We start from the raw sequence: 19230 nt of genomic DNA on the forward strand, positions 1-19230 counted from the left end.
CTGTATTTGCTATGTTTTACAGACTTACTTATCTCCTCTGGACTGAAAAAAAAAATCCTCTCGAGACATGCTTATTTGGACAAACTTCTCCTTGACGATGCAGATCCACCTCAGTTTTAATCAGTATAATATGAAGACAATCAATGTGCTAAATTTAGCACATTGATTGTCCATCAAAGCTTTTAAGCGTAAAATTATGTAAAAGACAAACTTGCAGGTTCATTCTAAATTACTAGATTTAAGGGAAAAGCAGCCATTTGAGCAATGCTTGTAAAAACACTGTCTCTGACCGTCACTGACTCTGCTTCAGTGCAGTAGTAGGTGGTTCTTATGTTTGCTGGTAGCTAACTTTGTAATGTTGTGATTTCAGCTGCCCATAGCGCACTTTTTTTCACACAGCAACTCCATTTCTTAGACACACAGGTATGAGGATCGGTAGGCTGCGTAAGAATATACATTTTCAACCTCTAAAGTGTCAAAATTAGCATTGTGATCCATATAGACATTAATGTTAAATCCTAAATCACTTCTGGTTTCTCTTGTTTGATGTGGAAATGAAAATGTCTTGTTGTGCATATTTATGTTTTAGTTTTTTTTAAATCTAGTGCCCACCAAATTTTTCCTACACATTTATTCACTGCGGTCAGGAAGATGCAAGTTGCACTTTAATGTAGCAATGCAAACATTCTAATCACCATGAGTGAGTTTTCATCCAGCAGAGGGCAGCGCTGCCTTACTGAAGGATGTTTCTTCCACTTCTCTGCTGTTGTCAGGTGGATTTACACTATGCAATGGTACCTGAATATTTGTGAATAAAATGGCTTGCATTTTCATGAGCACTTCATACATGTCACAAAAGCAACATTAAAACAGCCCCAACATTAAGGTTAGGGCCTTTCATTCAAGCTTGATAAATCCTTCAAATCTGTACATATTTGTTGCCAACCTTGCAGGCTCTACAACCAATCACTGCACATTTATTTTATTCTATTTCAACTAGGCATGGGCGTTTGGAAGAAACCTGCCAACTCAATTATCTATAATGTTAACGATCAATTAATTGATTAATCGCTGCATACATATATTGGCCAAAATAAAAGATATATACATAACTATGCAAAAGCCTGTTTTTGAAAACTGATGCTTTTATTTTGAAAGGACGAAAAGAGACGTGATCCTGTCGATGGTAAAGCTAAATCAACTAGTTTAAACTGTAAAGATAATGTCAGGAGTTCACGGTTTTATGTTTTAGCCCCGAAGAGGCATAAGGTTAGTTTTCACAGTAATCTTCATATTTAAATGTGTTAAAATAAGTTTAATCAGTAATTCATGCCAACAGGGTCTGATACAGTAAAATAGTTTTGCTCAAATTAATCTTGTTTTCTCTGTGTTTTATAATTGTTATTGCAACTTTCAGTTTGCAAACTGTAGCTTTATTTTTAGCTCATTGGCTTATTGACGTACGGCCGCAGAACTAAAGGCTCGGTGTGTTTCAGTTAGATAGATTAAAAATTCCATGTGACCGACCAAATTCTTAACGACCATTAATCGATCATCGATTAATTATTCCCATCCCCAATTTCAACTATTGCTCAGAGGTATCGTTGTCTCCATCAACCCTTTCAATTTTCTGTCTGGTCGAGCCATCATATGAAACATGCAAACAAACCATTCATACAAAATTAATTAAACATTACATTTCTTGCAGGAAATGTTGTCTAACTTAATTGCTTTTAAAGTGAAAACATCTAATAGAAATCTGATAAATGAACTAAGCATTACAATACCAAGAAGATGACCTGAAAGAGAATTAAAAGACGACCTACCTCGTAGAATCTGATAAAGAAAAACTTTGGCATGGTCTGAGCTCAGAGGTTGTGGTGAGACAATGATCTTATGGAGGTCACTTTGCATCAGTTCAGTTACCACATAGCTGAGATGTCGGACATTAAGGGAAAAACAGAATACCATTGAGTGTGCTGTATTATCAAGACAAGCCTTCCTTTAACATGGAAAAGAAAAAAAAGAAACCCCAGGAAGAGAAACAAAGGACGGATCCCTCTCCCAGGACAAACACACATGCAATAGATGTCGTTTGTTCAGAACAGATCAACAAAGTAAAATTACAACTGACAGAATGTGAGAGGGGAGAGGGACAATGACAACCACTATAGTGCTAACACTATAAAGATGTCTATGACTAATGATATTAGTAATGTTGATGGTGGGGAAAATAATAGAATCACATAAACGCAGTACTAACAGAAATAGTGGCAGTAATAATAGAAGGAATAAGACTAATGGCCATGGTAGCAGTAAACATAATGGATTGAAAATTAAAGAAAAAGTATCCATAGTAATGTTAGTGATACTAATAAAAAAGACTAATAATAATGATAGTACTAGCAGCTCTCTGTAACAAGTGTAGCATGAATGGAATGACATGGTGGTAAGGCTGGGCGATATTGACCAAAACTCATATCCTGTCATATGCCATAGTCTCATGTGCTGCGCTAATGTCACATTGCAGCCCTCCCAACTTCTCTGCTTCTAATCAATTTCAGCATGATTGAGAAACGTGCCTACCTCCCTGTATCAGTCCCGTCCCCAGATCATCTCTCTGTGTGCGTCTGAGTGTGCGCGAGCCGGACTAATTACTAGTAACCTGTGCGGGCCGGTCAGAGGTCCAAACACACTGTTGCATTATGCCGACATTGTCTCAAATACATATCTCTTTCTAAAATATGCCAGTATAACTCTTAATACTGGCATACCTCTGAGCCCTACATGTTGGAATTAGCAAGCTAATTCTTGGGGGGGGGGGCACGGTGGCGCAGTTGGTAGCGCTCTCGCCTCACAGGTAGAAGGTCCTGGGTTCGATTCCCGCCAGGACGCTGTGGGCGTTGGAGGCGTGTCCCCAGCTCCATGTCTCCGGTGTCCGCAGAGCTGGTCAGTGTCGGCAAAAGGGCCTTTCTGTGTGGAGTTTGCATGTTCTCCCCGTGTCCCCCGAGGATCCCCTTACAGGGACCTCTCAAAAAAACATGCATTGATCCTGGTCGCTAAAGAGCCTCCCTCTGGTCGGTCGGGGCGCCTGATGGGGGGGGGGGAGGAACCGGTGGGAATAACGTGATCCTCCCACGCGCTACGTCCCACCGGGGAATCTCCCCCTGTCAGGTGTCAAGAAGCGGCCTGCTAACTCCACATGTATCGGAAGAAGCATGTGGCAGTTCAGGGCTCTCCCCAGGCCGACAGGGACAAGGTAGCGCCCCCCAGGATCATGTCGTAGGACAAATTGGGTGATAAAATGGGTTACAAAATCGCGGGATAAAAATATTAGAATTTTTTTTTTTTTTTAAATGGCCATTTTGAACGGCGGGAAGAGAGGGATAAACTTATCAATTTGTTTCAGGTACGCAAGCCTAAAATTTATTCAAATAACATAATTAAAGCCCAACCCACAAATCATATTCTCACAAAAAAAATGCCTGAAACGCTGTCAGTTAGAGTAGAAGTACAGAAAGTTGTTGCTGAAGAGATGATACGTATGTCTAGTCGCACTGGTGTAAAGTGGAGGGTTTCAGGTGTGTGCGTGCGCAACCCCTCCAACTCTCAGAATGCCATCTTCATTCCTGGATTCAGCTATCTAAAGCCTAATTTCCACCGGGCGCGTTACGGCCTTGGCCGCCGCTGCTGATCGCTGCCAATGAGACCATTTCCACCGAGCGCGCTGTGGAACGTCTCAGCAGCGTCCCAGCTGCGGCTCTCCGCTCTGCAGCGCGAGCATTCCGTAGCATTTTGTATTTTCTCTGCGAGCCGCTGCTAAACCTCGTAAATCTAAAAAGAGTAGATCGCACCAGACAGGAAGTCCGACTCACAATCAACGTAATACACTTCCGCCCCGATCTCGAGGTCTCCCGTATGTTCAGGATTAGCGCTTGTTCTCGTTATCTCGCGTGTATACGGCTGGACCCCATGGAAATCCCCAGTAGTAATCACAAAACCCCTTTCTTTGACAGACATAAATCTCCATCTCAGCCTTTCTGATCTCCTCATTTGAAAGGGAACCACTGACAGCCTGAGCCTCGATACTCTGCAAATCTTCTACCATCTCCCTCCAGTTAGTCCTGGACTAAATATGTGTCATGCTCCCTCTTCCAACAAAAACACAGCAGCAGGCTCTTAAATTCAAGGGTCCAACCAACCATCTTCTTCAGATGGATCCAAAAAAAGAAGTTTTTGGTCAAGTGACTAACTGCCTCCATCTCCTCTTCTATGGAGTAAGATTTGTGCCAAAATGTTCCAACAACACCTTTTCAAATTCAAACAAAAAATAATTTATCAAAATATCAAATACAAAATAGAAACAAAAAAATAAAGTCAAAGACGAAATTCAAAACTCCCAAACAAATTATGTGTGTAATTGCAAAAGAAATCTGTCTTTAACTCTTTGAATAACTGTAGTTTTTTTTTCTCCGCAGTCCGCACTAAACGAGCAGAGAGCATTTTATTTTTTAAACTTACAGGTCAGTTGCAGCTCAGCTCAAAATGCATTACAAAGACAGAATCGTTATTCAAAGAGTTAAAGGGGGATTTCTTTTGCAATTACACAAAAAATGTGTTTGCAAGTTTTGAATTTTGTCTTTGACTTTATTATTTTTGTTTCAATTTTGAATTTTATATTTTGATTAATATTTGCTGGTTTGAATGTGAACAAGTGGTGTTTGAACATTTTGGCACAAATCTAACTCCATAATCTTCAGCCTGCACAGCATTAACTATCAAACTCAAACTGACCTCAGGGCCATCTATATTTTGTTCTTTTCACAGATTTAATCTAAAAAATTGATAAGGCACTACAGCGCTGTTCCATTACCTGACAATAATCTATACTGTCTGGCCACAAGGTTTAAAACAACTGCTCAACATAGCAATGCAGGAATCCCTGGACCCTGTTTTGAATCAATCAATGGTAAAGGATACATTTCTTCAAAGTAGTCGATGTGTGGAGGTTGTAGTATGTCCAGAGCAGAGAGCACCTGAGGAGAGTTAAAGTCAGATTATGTTGATAACAGGTGGCAGAAGGAGACAGCTGAAGACATCTCTATTCTATTTTTCAGTGGCCTTACTAACTAGGCTAACATTACTATACAATTGTCAGAGACATGACCCTGTCTTGCTTGCCATAGTAATCCCAAGAGAATGAACAGAAGTATGTTTCATGTACTGAGGAAGGGCTTTTCTGTAGCAGTCTTTCACAATTAGCTCAGGATCCAGACCTCACCACATAGAAAGTGGGTCTACAAGTGTGTTTATAGATGACACATCTTAGCATTGCTGTGTACTTACATTTTCATGTTTGAAGAAGCATAGCATCTTCAGCTCCCGGAATACCCTCTTGCAAGAAACAAGGTTTTGGAAGACATTGGGCATTTTTTTGAGGGCAACTCGCTTTCCATCTCTTGGGTCCGTCACTGACCTGTTAAGAGGACAAACAAGATTAAATGGTTCTAATTAGGATTTGGCACCTGTTTATTGTAGATGTTAGGTTGATACAGTAAAAAATAACAATCACTCAATCTCTGTGACTACAGGCAAGATCCATGATATTTGGTACGGATCAAGTGGCAACCTCCAGGTCTGAGCAGAAAAATTCCAGCAGGGGGCGCTGACAGCAGCTGCAGAAGCATTTCAGTCCATTAATTTCAATACAAAATGAGAAAACTTCTCACTTGATTTATTACAAGAGAATTTTTTTTAGGACAACACTATGATCTCAATCGCTAGTAAAAAATCTTCAAGACAATTTGATGTTAATAGTGTAAATAATGGCCCCATTTAGAAGAAAATAGAAGATAAAGAATCGTATGATTTGGGGCGTGGCTACCTTTGATTGACAGGTCACTAACAAGGCGAGCCCTCATCAGGAAAAAAGAAAAGAAATGCGTATCCACTGCACTGTGTCAATAAAGTTAAAAAAATGTGTTTTAAAAGGATGTTTACCGATTTGGTCTCCAAACTTTGACCCTTTCACTGTATTTTCACTTAATGACAGTTTATTTGAATGTTTTGTTCATTAAAAATGTCTTGTTCAGTGTTTGATTGGACTAACAGACACTCCAAGGAGTCGCCTTTCAGATTTCAGGTAAGTAACGTACATATTGTTTTTTGTTTTTTGCTAGCCAAAATTAACATCCCAGTTAATGCTAACTTGAATTAGCAGCAGCTTCTGTCAGTCAGGTTGAGGTGTAGAGAGGCTGTAGTCAGTGATCAGATCCCTCTCCTCCTCCACAGTCCAGATATGGTCTGCTCCCAGTTTCCGAAAACAAGATGGCAACGAGTGCAACGCTGAACTCGATGCCTCAAACGGACCACAAACCAATATGTGACGTCACAGTGACAAGCTCCATTACTTACACAGTCTATGGTATGGACACTTAGGTTCTCCAGAGGCTGGTTTACAACAAGATATGCCAGAAACTAATGGTTGAAACTCCATGAAATATGCTGTGGATATTCATTGTCCCAAAAGGATGATATGTAATGTTTTTGGTGATCCTTCTGATCATGGTAAATACATAATCAAATACATGAGGCGTACATCAAGGAGCATATAGTGTTTGTTGGTTGAGCACCTTTCTTAGTGATTAGTCAGATAATCTTTTAACTGCAAAAATGCAGAGATCAAAGCCTCATGAGGAACACAGCAGGTGTAAGTAGAGCATTCCAACTCTACACACTGTAGCACAACCTCCAATGATCCTTTTAAAATAGGATCAGTCGAGGCAAACAGATGGCAGTGGACTAAGATCCCAGGTTTCACCAAGACTGTGCTCCAAACACGTTTTTAAACCAGAGGAACTTTTAATGGGTACACAACAGCCACAGTGCTATGGAGTGGTGATGGGTATGGCTTAAGGCATTTATTTTGCTTGAAATTACTGGAAATGCTCAGTCTATTATTATCATTGTTATCATTTGCATTTTACTTTTCCCCAACCGGCTCTAAAATCAGAAACAGGGTTTTATTTCTCATCTTCTCCATTTCAAAAGTGCCTGATATGCTCTTTTTTTTATTTGCAAAAAGTCAAGAAGTTAGAGAAGTCCCCTTCTCCATTTACTTGTTGTAAAAGATGAGGACCTCAATCTGTATTTAAACTGAATATGGTTGAGAGATAGAGCAGCGGCCTCATTTACAAACGCTGCTTCGGCACAAAAAGATTGTTTTTGCCATTGTCATGCAATGAGATGTGACAATATGTGGCAGCACCGCAAACCCTTGTCTAGCAGTAACAACTGTCTTTTATACTCTACGTGAAATGTTTATATCATCATATTGCAAGTGAAGTAACTTTTTCCATCCTCCATCACATGTCCTAAATATGAGGATGTTAAATGATTTTTTTTAAAAGTATTTTGAAGTATGGAGCACAGTGTAAACCTATTATAGTAAAAATGTATTTTGCACAGATCCCATGCCTTGCTCACTGTGCCAAAACCATGATCGCTGACAGTTTTCCCGATTCATGTGGCATGGCAATATTAACACAGAGCAGAGGAGCGAGGCGCACAAATCCATCTCTCACTGGGAAGGAAAAGTGTGGTGGGTGGGCAAATATCAGGTGTGATGCACAATTGATCCTGTGGGTGATGATATTTTAGAAAATTTTTACGTTTTAGTAATCAATACTTTTTTAGTATTGATACTTTTGACAACCTACAAGGTTACAAAGTAACCTACAAGGTTACTTTGACCCCTACAAGGTGTGTGTTAAGAAATGCATCACTGAGCGCAGTGATGCATTTCTTAACACACACCTTGTAGGGGTCAAAGTAGGGCTGGGTGATTTGGACCAAAAGTCATATCCCAATATATTAAGGCTGAATATCAATGTACGATATATATACTCCGTATTTTTAAATCGTAAAGTGAGAGCAAATGTTCAGTCAAAGTCAAAGTCAAATATGACATGTTACAGGTAATTTTATTGAAACAGTTTATGTGAACATAAATACTGTATAACAACAGGGGGAACTTTAAACAAAAAAAAAAATCAAAGCTCCATAAAGTGCACATTTAAATAAAATATATATATATATGATATAAATATCATATGAAATTAAATAGGCCAATCTTTTTCTGAAATAAATATATTTATATGAGAAAAGAATAATGAACATTACAAACAAACTAAATATAACAAACCCTAGTAAGGGCAGTATTTATATAGAAAGAAAAAAATGAACTATATCGATATATGGTCTAATTCCATATCACATTTGAAAACAGATATATTTTTTATATCGATATATATCACCCAGCCCGAGGTCAAAGCCTGAAAAGTTGTCCAGAAGGAAATGTGTATTAGGTCTTTAATTCTGCATTATGTCAATATTATATCACAGCCAATAGCTGTGCCTCTGTCTGTTTTTGCTTGCTGCTGATCCCAGAGCTGGGCTTGTGGCCCACTGTCGGACAAAATTGAGGTTTGGACATTCATGCCTTGCTCCATAAGGTGCAGCACTGTGAAGGAAGAGATGGCTTATCTGGGTCAGACCTTATCCCATCAGCACTCACAACATGTCCCATAAAGCTTACTGACCTCTGCAGGAAATTACATTTATTTAAGGCAAGCTTGAGGTTATGAGCTTTAAACGGTTGAAATACCATATCAAGCTGTTCCAACGACAAATCTTCAAACATCATCCAGATAGCACAGCAGACTTAGAAAGTTTTGGACACCAAAGATGCCTAACATTATCCTCAGGTTATGAGAAAGTCAGAGGCATCAGATTCCGCCTTCCCGACCTCCTCATGTACCTCCAGGTTATAGTACCCAGAAGTGAGGTCCATCATGGAGTAGGTGGTTTCTTTAAACAACCGGAATCTGATGATTGTAGCAGGCTGTGGCCTTGCTACAATCCAACTTTCCCTTAGAGAAGATGGACTTAAAGTCAGCTAATCACCATAGACGAGTTTAACACTTTTTGCAGGCAGGTGATACTCGGTGATATTTCACAAGAGTCTATGTCTAAATCACATTCACACTCCAATGTCTTGCAACACTGAATGGAGTGGATCAAACTTCTGTGGTAAGGTGTTGCTCCACATGACCACAGATGGGCTGGCTGTTGACAGTTGCACATTTTGCTGGATGCTGGACTGGGTGTCACTGGCTACTCTGGGATCACTGAAGCTTCCCATCGCCATGCATAGATACACATCAGCTAGCCAGCTTAGCATTCTGTCTTCAAGAGGGATTTATCTTTTTTCAGAGGTAGCAACCCATCATCTCAGCACTGCCACAGTCCTTCCAACAATGACTGACCTTGGCCTTGTTATGCACCTGTAGGCTGCAGCATGACTGTACTGCCAGCCAACACACTACTCACTTGTTCCTGACTAAGTGCTCTTTTATACACTCAGGAAGAAACTGACATGGCCATTTTCAAAGCCCTCTGACCTCAAGTTATCTGAATGAAAATGGACTTTATGGGTGCCCAAAAGTCTGCTCTTCAAAAACATTTTAAAACTGTAAGTTTTTTGGCACCTTGAGCACCACGGGTGTTGTGCCTTATAGTTCCATTTTGGGCTGTCAAAATGCTTTAGTAATGCATTGATTCGCAATGTTTTTTTACGGCACTAATTATTATGACACATAATCGCAGGTTGCACTGCCAGATTGGTCTGTAACCAAGACCCAAGTTATTTGCAATTACTGTCGATGTGGACTGAGTTAACAACCGAGTACACCTCATCCTAATATCATTTGCCAAGTACAGCTAATGCCGGCAAACAGAGATGAAACATTTAGCTTGTGGCAGGCCAGTTAACAGTTAAAAACGAGGGTCACACTACACTTCTAAATTACCTTCGAGAGCCCCCCCATCAAAAGATACCAACTTCTTCAAACAGAATGCTCAGCTAGCTGGAGTGGTTAGGACAGACAACAACATGTTGCACTCACCGGAGCCTTTACTGAGCACCCCAGGGTGACATCTCAATATTTTGACTTGCAGTGGCAAATAGAAAATTCATGGACGTAACTCCAGTTCTGTGAATATATGCATAGCCCTCTAACTACTGTGTACAGTTTGTAACTCACAACAAAACAATCAAGACTGAAATATAGCACTATAGGACTACCGGTAAGGGGAAAATGTGCATTTTGGATTTTGGGGTTAAATGTCCCTTTAAAAGATATAATATGTAGGAAATATTGAGGGAGGGAGAAAGAGGAAGAGCAGCATTAGTTGAGGGTTGAGTGAGCAACACTGAATGAAAAGAGGGAGCGCGTTAGTGGTAAACAAAGCAATGAATCAGAGGAATAAAAAATTATTTTCTAATTGCGTTCTAAAGCACAAAATGACACATTTGCACCTCTGCACATCCTCTGCTGATAACATGGCAGCACTCTGCACATAGCCAAGGAGAGACACCAGGAAGGGAAAACATTAAAGCATACAGTAACTCTCTAATCATTTATGACATATATTTAATGTTTTACCTTATTAACTACATGGATACTTACTTATACTTAATATTTACTTATCTCATCAAAAGAATGGGAAAGTTAATAAACCCTCAAAAAACTCCTGCTTGGAAAGTTCCACAGGTAAACTGGCTAATTGGTAACAAGTTATAGTATCACAGTTGGTTATTAAACGTCATCCTTAAAAGGACATTGTTTACAACTAACCATTTTTTCAAAAAACTGTTTGGGAAAATAAATAATAAACACTTTATTAATAATGTTTCTCAATGTGTAATTGCAAGAATGTCACCATCTACAATTCATAGCACCAATGAAAGAACTCAGAGACCATTAATGTTGAAAGGTGTATAGAACATATGCTGCCATCCAGACAACGTCATCTCCAGGAATGTCTCTTCTTATTTCAAGGAGCAGCTATTATAGTCCATAAATGAAGAAATGCCCTTATCGTCTTTGGTTTCGGTTTTAAGCATTTACTGAACATTTTTACAGCATTACAGGTGATCTCAATATGCACACTAGTTGACAAAGTACTGACTATATATTCCCCAGAAATTGAGTTACCTGAATAAATCCTGCTAGTTTAAAACATTGAAGATCTACAGGTGCATCTCAATAAATTAGAATATCATAAAAAAGTTTATTTATATCACTAATTCAATTCAAAAAGTGGGAATAACACATTATATAGATCCAGTAAACACAAAATGAAAATGTTTATATCTTAATTTCTTCTGATTATGGCTTACATTTAATGAAGATATAAAATTCAGTGTCTCAAAAAAAATGTGAATATTACAAAAGACCAATTTTAAAAAGTATTTTTAATATGGAAATGTTTGCCTCTGAAAAGTATGCCCATCTATATGACTCAATACTTGGTTGGGGCTGTTTGACTTGAACTACTGGTAATGGACTTTTCCATCATATTCTAATGTATTGAGGTGTACCTGTAATTCTAAGCAGGGCTTTCCGCTAGGACATGGAGTAGTCAACCAGTGGGGAAAAGTAGCCGGCTAGAGGTCATGGGGCATGTCCTACCGGAGAAATGTTTTGCTGTAAAAGCCCAAATTTAGTGCCTCTCGCACATTCTAATGCCACTATTCCATTGTATTTATTGCATATTTTAATGAGTTTGCCTACCTGATTGTAAACATTTAGGGAATTATTGACAGTCTTCTTGTAAATTCTGTGGTGGATTCTTTTAACACTTCCATGTGCTCTTATTTTGAAAGCAACATGTTTAGCAATTAGGAAGGCATTCACACGAATGCTTGCTGTTTACAGTGATGTTCACAAACTTATCTATTGCACTGGTCAGAAAAGACAATATCTGTTGCAACATGACAAATTCAACATTAATTTAATCCATAAAGATTTTGTCACTGAACTCGATCCCAGCCTCTCTGTCTGATGTGCAATTTCGGTGGCAGCAGACTGTGGGAACGAGAGGCGATCTGTTTTAAAAAAGTGAGATTTCTCACTAAAATACATGTTGGTTAACACTGTTATTCACCGTCTATCGTGTGACAGAGTTTTTTCTCCAGTTAACAACCTGTTCTACTGCTTCCTGTTGAGGCTGCAGATGCACAGACGGTGAAAAAGAAAAAAAAGAAAACCCAAGTTAACAAACTAAACACATATTAATAACAGCGTACCCCACTTTATGATTTTATCCCGATACTTGAGTCACAATACAATATTATTGCAATTTTAAGCATTTTGCGATATGGTGAGTATTGCGATTCAATATATTGCGATTAAACTGTTTAACTGCATTTGGTGTCCACAAAATTAAATTCAATCAAGAATTGTTAAGTCAGATAAGAGAAAATTCTGATTCTATTCATCTCACTTCAGTCTTTTTATTTCTCCACAATGAGAGTCAAACTGAACTGAACTGATATCAAACATGTATGGACGACAACAACTGCAGCATTTTATCAAACTTTCAAAAACTTTAAGCTTCACTGCTCTGATTTTTAAAAAATTAAACATAAAAAAAGCCCAACTTTGCAGCGTTATTTCTATAACTTCCCGACACGATATCCTGACACATGGTGCCTATAGATTCCTTAGATCTTCTAGTTACATATGATACCAGCATCTGCAGTATATTCCTAAAAATGAGCTCACTGCAGCCACCGCTAAATATCGATACCTGGCGGACATTAATCGATATAATATTGCAACGCATAATATCGCGATTCTATGCTGTATCGATATATCCCCCCACCTCTAAGTAATAATAATATTGTACAGAGTTTGTGAATCGCAACATGTTAATCAAAACAATTTTATTTGAATCGGAAAAAATTGACTTTTACTTCGTTACATTTGTAAATGGTAACAAATGATTTAAAAAAAAAAAGACTGTCCAGACCAGGACAAAAGGAAATGGTCCTGGTGTTTTGGCCCAGCCCAGAAATGTTTACATATAGAAAAGGAGCTCATGTACCTTGCACTGGTATAAAAGTATTGTCAGCTCACTAACAACATCACGCTCCCTGTCTAACAGAGAAACTAGTTAATTACTTAATCACCTCTAAATCTATCAGTAACTCATTACTATTGCACAGATAACAGCATATCGGCTTCTCAACACTAACAGGACTGACCAACATGTTAACATGTTAAACTGGTAAATTAACTGAAAAATAACAACAACAACCCTATCAATTACTGCCAATCAATTACATGTCAGTTTCCAGCTAAATGATGTACAAAACCTACTCTGAGTTGTCAAAACACACATAGTGGAGTGTCACATGCCAATGGAAAAGATAAAATAGTCAAAATTTTAAGGCAATAGAAAGTTCTCTCTCTCGCTTTCTTTGCTCCTGCCATAATTAGGCCGGAGCCTGATCAGTAGCTTACAAACCTGTCAGTGGTGTTTGTAGGACGTGAGTACGGTGGTGGATCCTCCCCCGTAAAGTTTTTTCTGTATGAACAAGGTATTTTTTATGCTATTTTTAATGCATTCTGGCACCTGTTTTATGTTCAAAATACATGTCTTAATGATTTAAAACTTTAAAATGTAATTTTAAAAATTTTAAAACTGTTACTTTACTGATTAATTATGATTTGTGATGTTAAGAAAATATTAGTATTTGTTACCAATTCGTTTTAGTATTGAGTAAAAGAACAGAATACTTTATAACTGCCATCATTAAACATGTATAGACCTGGGAAACAGCATTTATTTTTGCATTGGTGCCATATAATTAAGTGCATTTTCTGATCTTTTGTACTACTATCTATAAAATCAAGAAGCATCTGTGTGTGTGTGTGTGTGTGTGTGTGTGTGTGTGTGTGTGTGTGTGTGTGTGTGTGTGTCTGTGTGTATGTCCGGGGGGCTGGGGATGTGTGTCTAGGGCATATCTATTATAAGATTTTGTATGTGGCTTGCGCATAGGATGTGTTGCTGCATTCCACTGTTTCCGATCAGACGCCTTTTAGGGGAGCTTCGCCCCATTGTGTGATAGGCCTACACCTGGTACGAAATTAAACTCATAACAGTTTAATTTAAGAGCTGATATCTAGACTTTTTCCATGGTTTTCTTGATGATGATTTTGGTTATTATAAAAAAAAAAACATGGAATATGTCTAGATATCAGCCCTTAAATTAAACTCTTATGAGCTATTTTTGTTGTTATCATTTCATTTGCCCAAACAAATGTACCTTTAGTTGTACCAGGCATGAAATGAACAAGAAAGCAAGGATAAAACAAGGTGGTCTTATCACTTTTTCCATGACTGTAGAGTACCATGTAAAAGCCTGTTTTGATAACGGACGCTTTTATTTTGAAAGGACAAAAAGGGACTGGATCATTTCAATTTGCTCAGATTAAAACTTTTGAATTTCTGTGTGTTTTATAATTCTTAATGCAACTTTCAGCTTGCAAACTGTATTCATCTTAACTTATCCAACTCTCAGCTCATTGGCTTATTGGCGTACGGCTGCAGAACTGAACACTCGGCCGTGTTTCAGTTCAGTGATACTGATACGCAGTCAGAGATAAAATAAAAAAATACACAGATCAATTAAAAATTCCATGTGATCGACCAAATTTTTAACAACCATTAATCAATCATCGATTAATTAATCCCATCCCTACTTGTAGTAAAGGCTCCTCTTCTTTACCAGCCTGAGCTTGTAGATGGGCAGCAGCAGTGACACTCTACAACAACAGGAGGTAACTCCACCTCCTCTAGCCTCACCTGCACTTAATCCTTTTTCTGTTTGAAAAAGCTTCTTATATCCTGAGCCTCAAGTCTTTCTTTAGTGAATTGGCTAGCAAGCTTCCACCAGATGCCAACAATGACAAGCCCTGTGGTGAGCACACTCTCTCACACTCTCTCTCACTCTGTCTTGCACGCATGTACACACAAAATGCATGTTTGTTTTGAGATTCGAGGCTATTCATAAAACATTCAGGGCTATAGCCTCGGACGCCAAGGTCCAACAATGCCACTGGTGCCTGTGCAAGCCCGACCTGCACATCAGTCTCACCTACTGTGACCCTTTTCAAACACAAAAGTCATGGCCAGCATACCCCTGAGCCATCTTCAAAAAAAATGTGTTGCAGGCATCAGTTCTGAAGGAGTCTAGATTTCCTATAAAATTGCAATGTTAGCATTAAATACATACATCAATTCCAAAAAAGGTTGGGATGCTGTTTAAAAAAAACAACTTCAAAAACAATCTGTTTTACCCTCAGAGCTAGTTCAGATTTTATGCACACTTGTACTGCTCAGCGCATAAAATGCGCTCTTTACAAGCAAGATATAAAAAAAGAATGATATATTATGATATTCTACTTTCATGGTACTGATATTACATCTGACCTAATTTTTGATAAACAATAATTGATTTTTGAATATTTTATTCCTTTATATGCCAGGTTTCTGTCATGATGCCACAACTGGCTGCAATCACATCTGTGTAAATAAATCTTTTTTTTGTTATGAGTTTGTCATGTCTCTCTAGATGGCTGCAACTTTGATGCGATTCAAGATGACACATTTTTTTATGTATTTGAAGCAGTACATGCTTGTGTGTATGGATTGTGTGTATAAATTGCAGGTTTTTTCTCTATGTGCTGAATATGGTCAAAATGACGCAATCTGGTGGAAAGTAGTAAAAGGCCAAAGCCCAGATTGACACCAAGATTGAGTAAAATGCCTGTATTATGTTTATAATGTAAGTGAGATCAAAACTTGCATTTTGAATAGGTTTAAATGGCGCATTTTACGTGCTCAACCTTCAGAGTGTAACTATTGTTTGTACACAGTGTATTTTAGCCTGATTGCAGGAGCCGAGCTGGAAATAATAATAAGAGCAAATAAAAATACACAATCTTGCCAAAATTCACAGAACACAGCCAAATCTATTAATAAATGAAGAATAAAAAGCACATAAAATGCGATCAACCTGCCCTGAGGGTTAAGACAAAAAATATTTATTATTTTTGTTTTAATTCTGTAGTGAAGTCAATTACTCAAAAACAGTAGTTAAAGTGCTTTGAATTAATAACCTGGCTCTGATAATGCAGCTCTAGAATCTTATTCGTTTGTATCTATTATGTATTTTGAAAAATGCAACTGTTTATTATTATATAACTGTTTCATTATGCTGTCAAATACATTTCAGTAAAGTAATTTGTGTGTTATGAAGAACAATTCCACGGCCCCATTGCTCCAATAGATGAATGAAAGCCACCTTACTTTGGTGTTCTGGACACCGGAATAACACAGGCACTGGATCCTACATGTCCCATTATGCAATTTGGTAGTACCTATAATTAGAACCTGTTTGCCTGGTGAGCGCCCACATCTTTGAAACTACATGTTCAAGATACATAAACTGTGTGTACATGCAGTTTTTTAGTTCTGACTGTTTTTGTCACGAAGACCAAAATAAATTGATTCACATGCACAAGCGTCATTTCACCTCCCACAGTTGGCCATAAATGGATGAATGTCCCTTAAAAATCCATTTATATATGGACCTCTGTGCCCACTCCACCTTTCATTAGACCTGTTAATGAGAACACCACCAAAGTGCAATTTCACCAATCGTGTTGAATCGGCACGGTTCTCCAGTAGCACCACAACAGCCATCCTTAAGCATGGCGGAGGCTATTTATAGCACAAGTACGACTAATTATTACATGTACCTGTGAACCATCATGGCGGTATCACACAAAATCTAAATCATCATTAATACATTTTGGAAAGATGATATATTATCAATTTTTTGCACCCATAATACAGACTTAAAGTGCTGCACAAAGAGCTCACATTTAAAGACTCAAATATAGGCTCAAAGAATGATCACATCCACTTTAAAACAAACATTGTAGATACAAAATATAAGACGAGAGATGTAACATTAGAGAAAAATTTCATTATTTCAACTGCAATTATTTGTTTTTAATAGAAAATACTAGAGGTGTGAATAAGCAGGGGCCCAACAATACGATTTTATCCTGATACTTGAGTCACGATACGATATTATTGCAATTTTAAGCATTTTGCAATATGGTGAGTAATTGACATACAATATATTGCGATTTAACTGTTTAACTGCATTTTGTGTCCACAAAATTAAATTCAATAAAGAATTGTTTTGACAAATAAGAGAAAATCCTCGGTCTATTCATCTCGCTTCAGTCTTTTTATTTCTCCACAATGAGAGTCAAACCCACAGACTGACCAACAAAGTATTCACTCAAACTGAACTGAACTAATATCAAACATGTATGGACGACAACAACTGCAGCATTTTATCAAACTTTCCTCAAATTTAAGCTTCACTGCTCTGTATAGCTTCGATACGGCTGTGTCCGTGAAATAACGTTGCGATGGAGTCACATACCTGGGTTCTAGTGTCTTCAGCATGCAACTAAAATCATCGTAACTTTGCAACGTTATTTTGACAACTTCCCAACACGACATCCTGATGCACACGGTGCCCATAGATTCTTTAGATCTTCTAGTTTTCATATGATACCAGTATCTCCTGTATATTCCTAAAAGTGAGGTGGTACAGGAACGCTAAATATCAATACTTGGCGGCCATGAGTCGACATAATATTGCCACACAAAATATCACTATATTATGTGTATTTTTGTGTGTATGCATCTGGTCCCAGCAGCACAGTGTTTTTGCATGATCATTTTGTAGTTTTTTTAAGCCAAAATTAGATTATTTAAGGAATTACTTGCACTATCTGGCATCCACCTGTTCTAATAGCCTACTTTTGCATGCCTGGGGCCACTTCCTGCACAATGTATACATCACAGCTGTCACCAGTAAGCTGTTGTATGTTTTATTGTGTTTTGTGTATCATTACGTTTTATCCATCTTTCAGACATTCATTCATTTCCATTCATGTCACTACAGAAGGAAAACCACCTTAAGTGTTACTTTTCAAACTTGCTGTTCTAGTGGGCAGCTGTGGCTCAGATGGCACCACCATTGGTGTGTGTGTGTGTGTGTGTGTGTGTGTGTTAAACTAACTGATGAACTGGTGGCACCTTGCATGGTGTACAAATATGTGTGTGAATGGATTAATGCAGACTTCTGGTTCAAAAGCACTTTGAGTGTATAAAGCACTATACTAATGCAGTCCATTTATGGAACACTGTTGTATTTTTCATTCCATCACACATCAAGAACGACCTATGATTTTCAAAGCTAAAAATGTGCAAACCAGTCTGATTATAAGCAAACATCGGACTGTGTCACTTGACTTAACAGCCAACAAACAGAAGGCTAAGAAGAAGGAGAAGACAGAGGCTGACCTTTTTTGTCCAAAATATTCTCTTTCTGATACATTTTTAGTTTTTCTTTCCGACTCGAACCCATGTCTCCAAACCCCAAAAAACACAGTAACTTTAAAGTAAACAAACAACATGCTCAATGTGCATCTTTCCCCCTTCCCTCTACTGATGTCCTTCATGTCGGCCACTGCTCTGCAGTAAAATGCACATGATCTCTTTATGAACAAACATAATATTATGTCAATCACGTTGTCACCACAGCCTCTTGGGTACCAATGGTATAGCACAAGCCAATCGCAGATGCCATGGATTAAAAAAGTAAAAACCAAAATGTTAAAATCATCAGTCACTAATGGTTGGGAAAAATGGGGCCAGCCAAAACACTTTCCCATAAAGTAGTGTACTGTATAAAACACAAGTCAGTTAATAAAAAGCAACATCCTACAATGCTGCATTACTCATATAACTTATATTAATATAGAACTTGCAGGAATGTCGGCAAAAGCTGCCCACATATACATAGAGATGCATCTCAATATATTGGAAATCGTAGAAAAGTTTATTTTTGTCAGTAATTCAATTCAAAAAGTGGAAATAACACATTATATAGATCCATTACACACAGAATGAAACATTTCATGTCTTAAATCTTTGTATTTTTATTTATTCTAATTATAAAGATTATGGCTTACATTTAATGAAGACCTGAGATTCAATGTCTCAAAAAATTGTAATATTACAAAAGACCAATTTTAGTATTAAAAATATACTGTTATACTTAAACATACTACACTAATTTAGTATGTTTAATATGGAAATGTTGGCCTCTGAAAAGTATGTCCATCTATATGACTCAATACTTGGTTGGGGCTATTGACTGGAACTACTGGAAATTGACTTTTCCATTATTTTCTACTTTAATGAGATGCACCTGTACATGTACTTCAG

General features: G+C 37.9%; 1 protein-coding gene across 1 annotated transcript in view; it reads right to left on the minus strand.

Moving 5' to 3' along the window:
• nlk2 (nemo-like kinase, type 2) overlaps positions 1-19230 on the minus strand; it is a 35686-nt gene that overhangs the window by 14691 nt on the left and 1765 nt on the right. The window contains exons 2-4 of the mRNA XM_059330704.1: positions 5347-5476; positions 4981-5036; positions 1827-1933 (exon numbers count right to left, since the gene is read on the minus strand). Coding sequence (XP_059186687.1) covers positions 1827-1933; positions 4981-5036; positions 5347-5476 — 293 coding nt within the window. The remainder of the gene's footprint in view (positions 1-1826; positions 1934-4980; positions 5037-5346; positions 5477-19230) is intronic.

The sequence above is a fragment of the Centropristis striata genome, chromosome 4 (assembly GCF_030273125.1).
Source record: "Centropristis striata isolate RG_2023a ecotype Rhode Island chromosome 4, C.striata_1.0, whole genome shotgun sequence".
In the NCBI taxonomy this organism is placed as follows: domain Eukaryota; kingdom Metazoa; phylum Chordata; class Actinopteri; order Perciformes; family Serranidae; genus Centropristis; species Centropristis striata.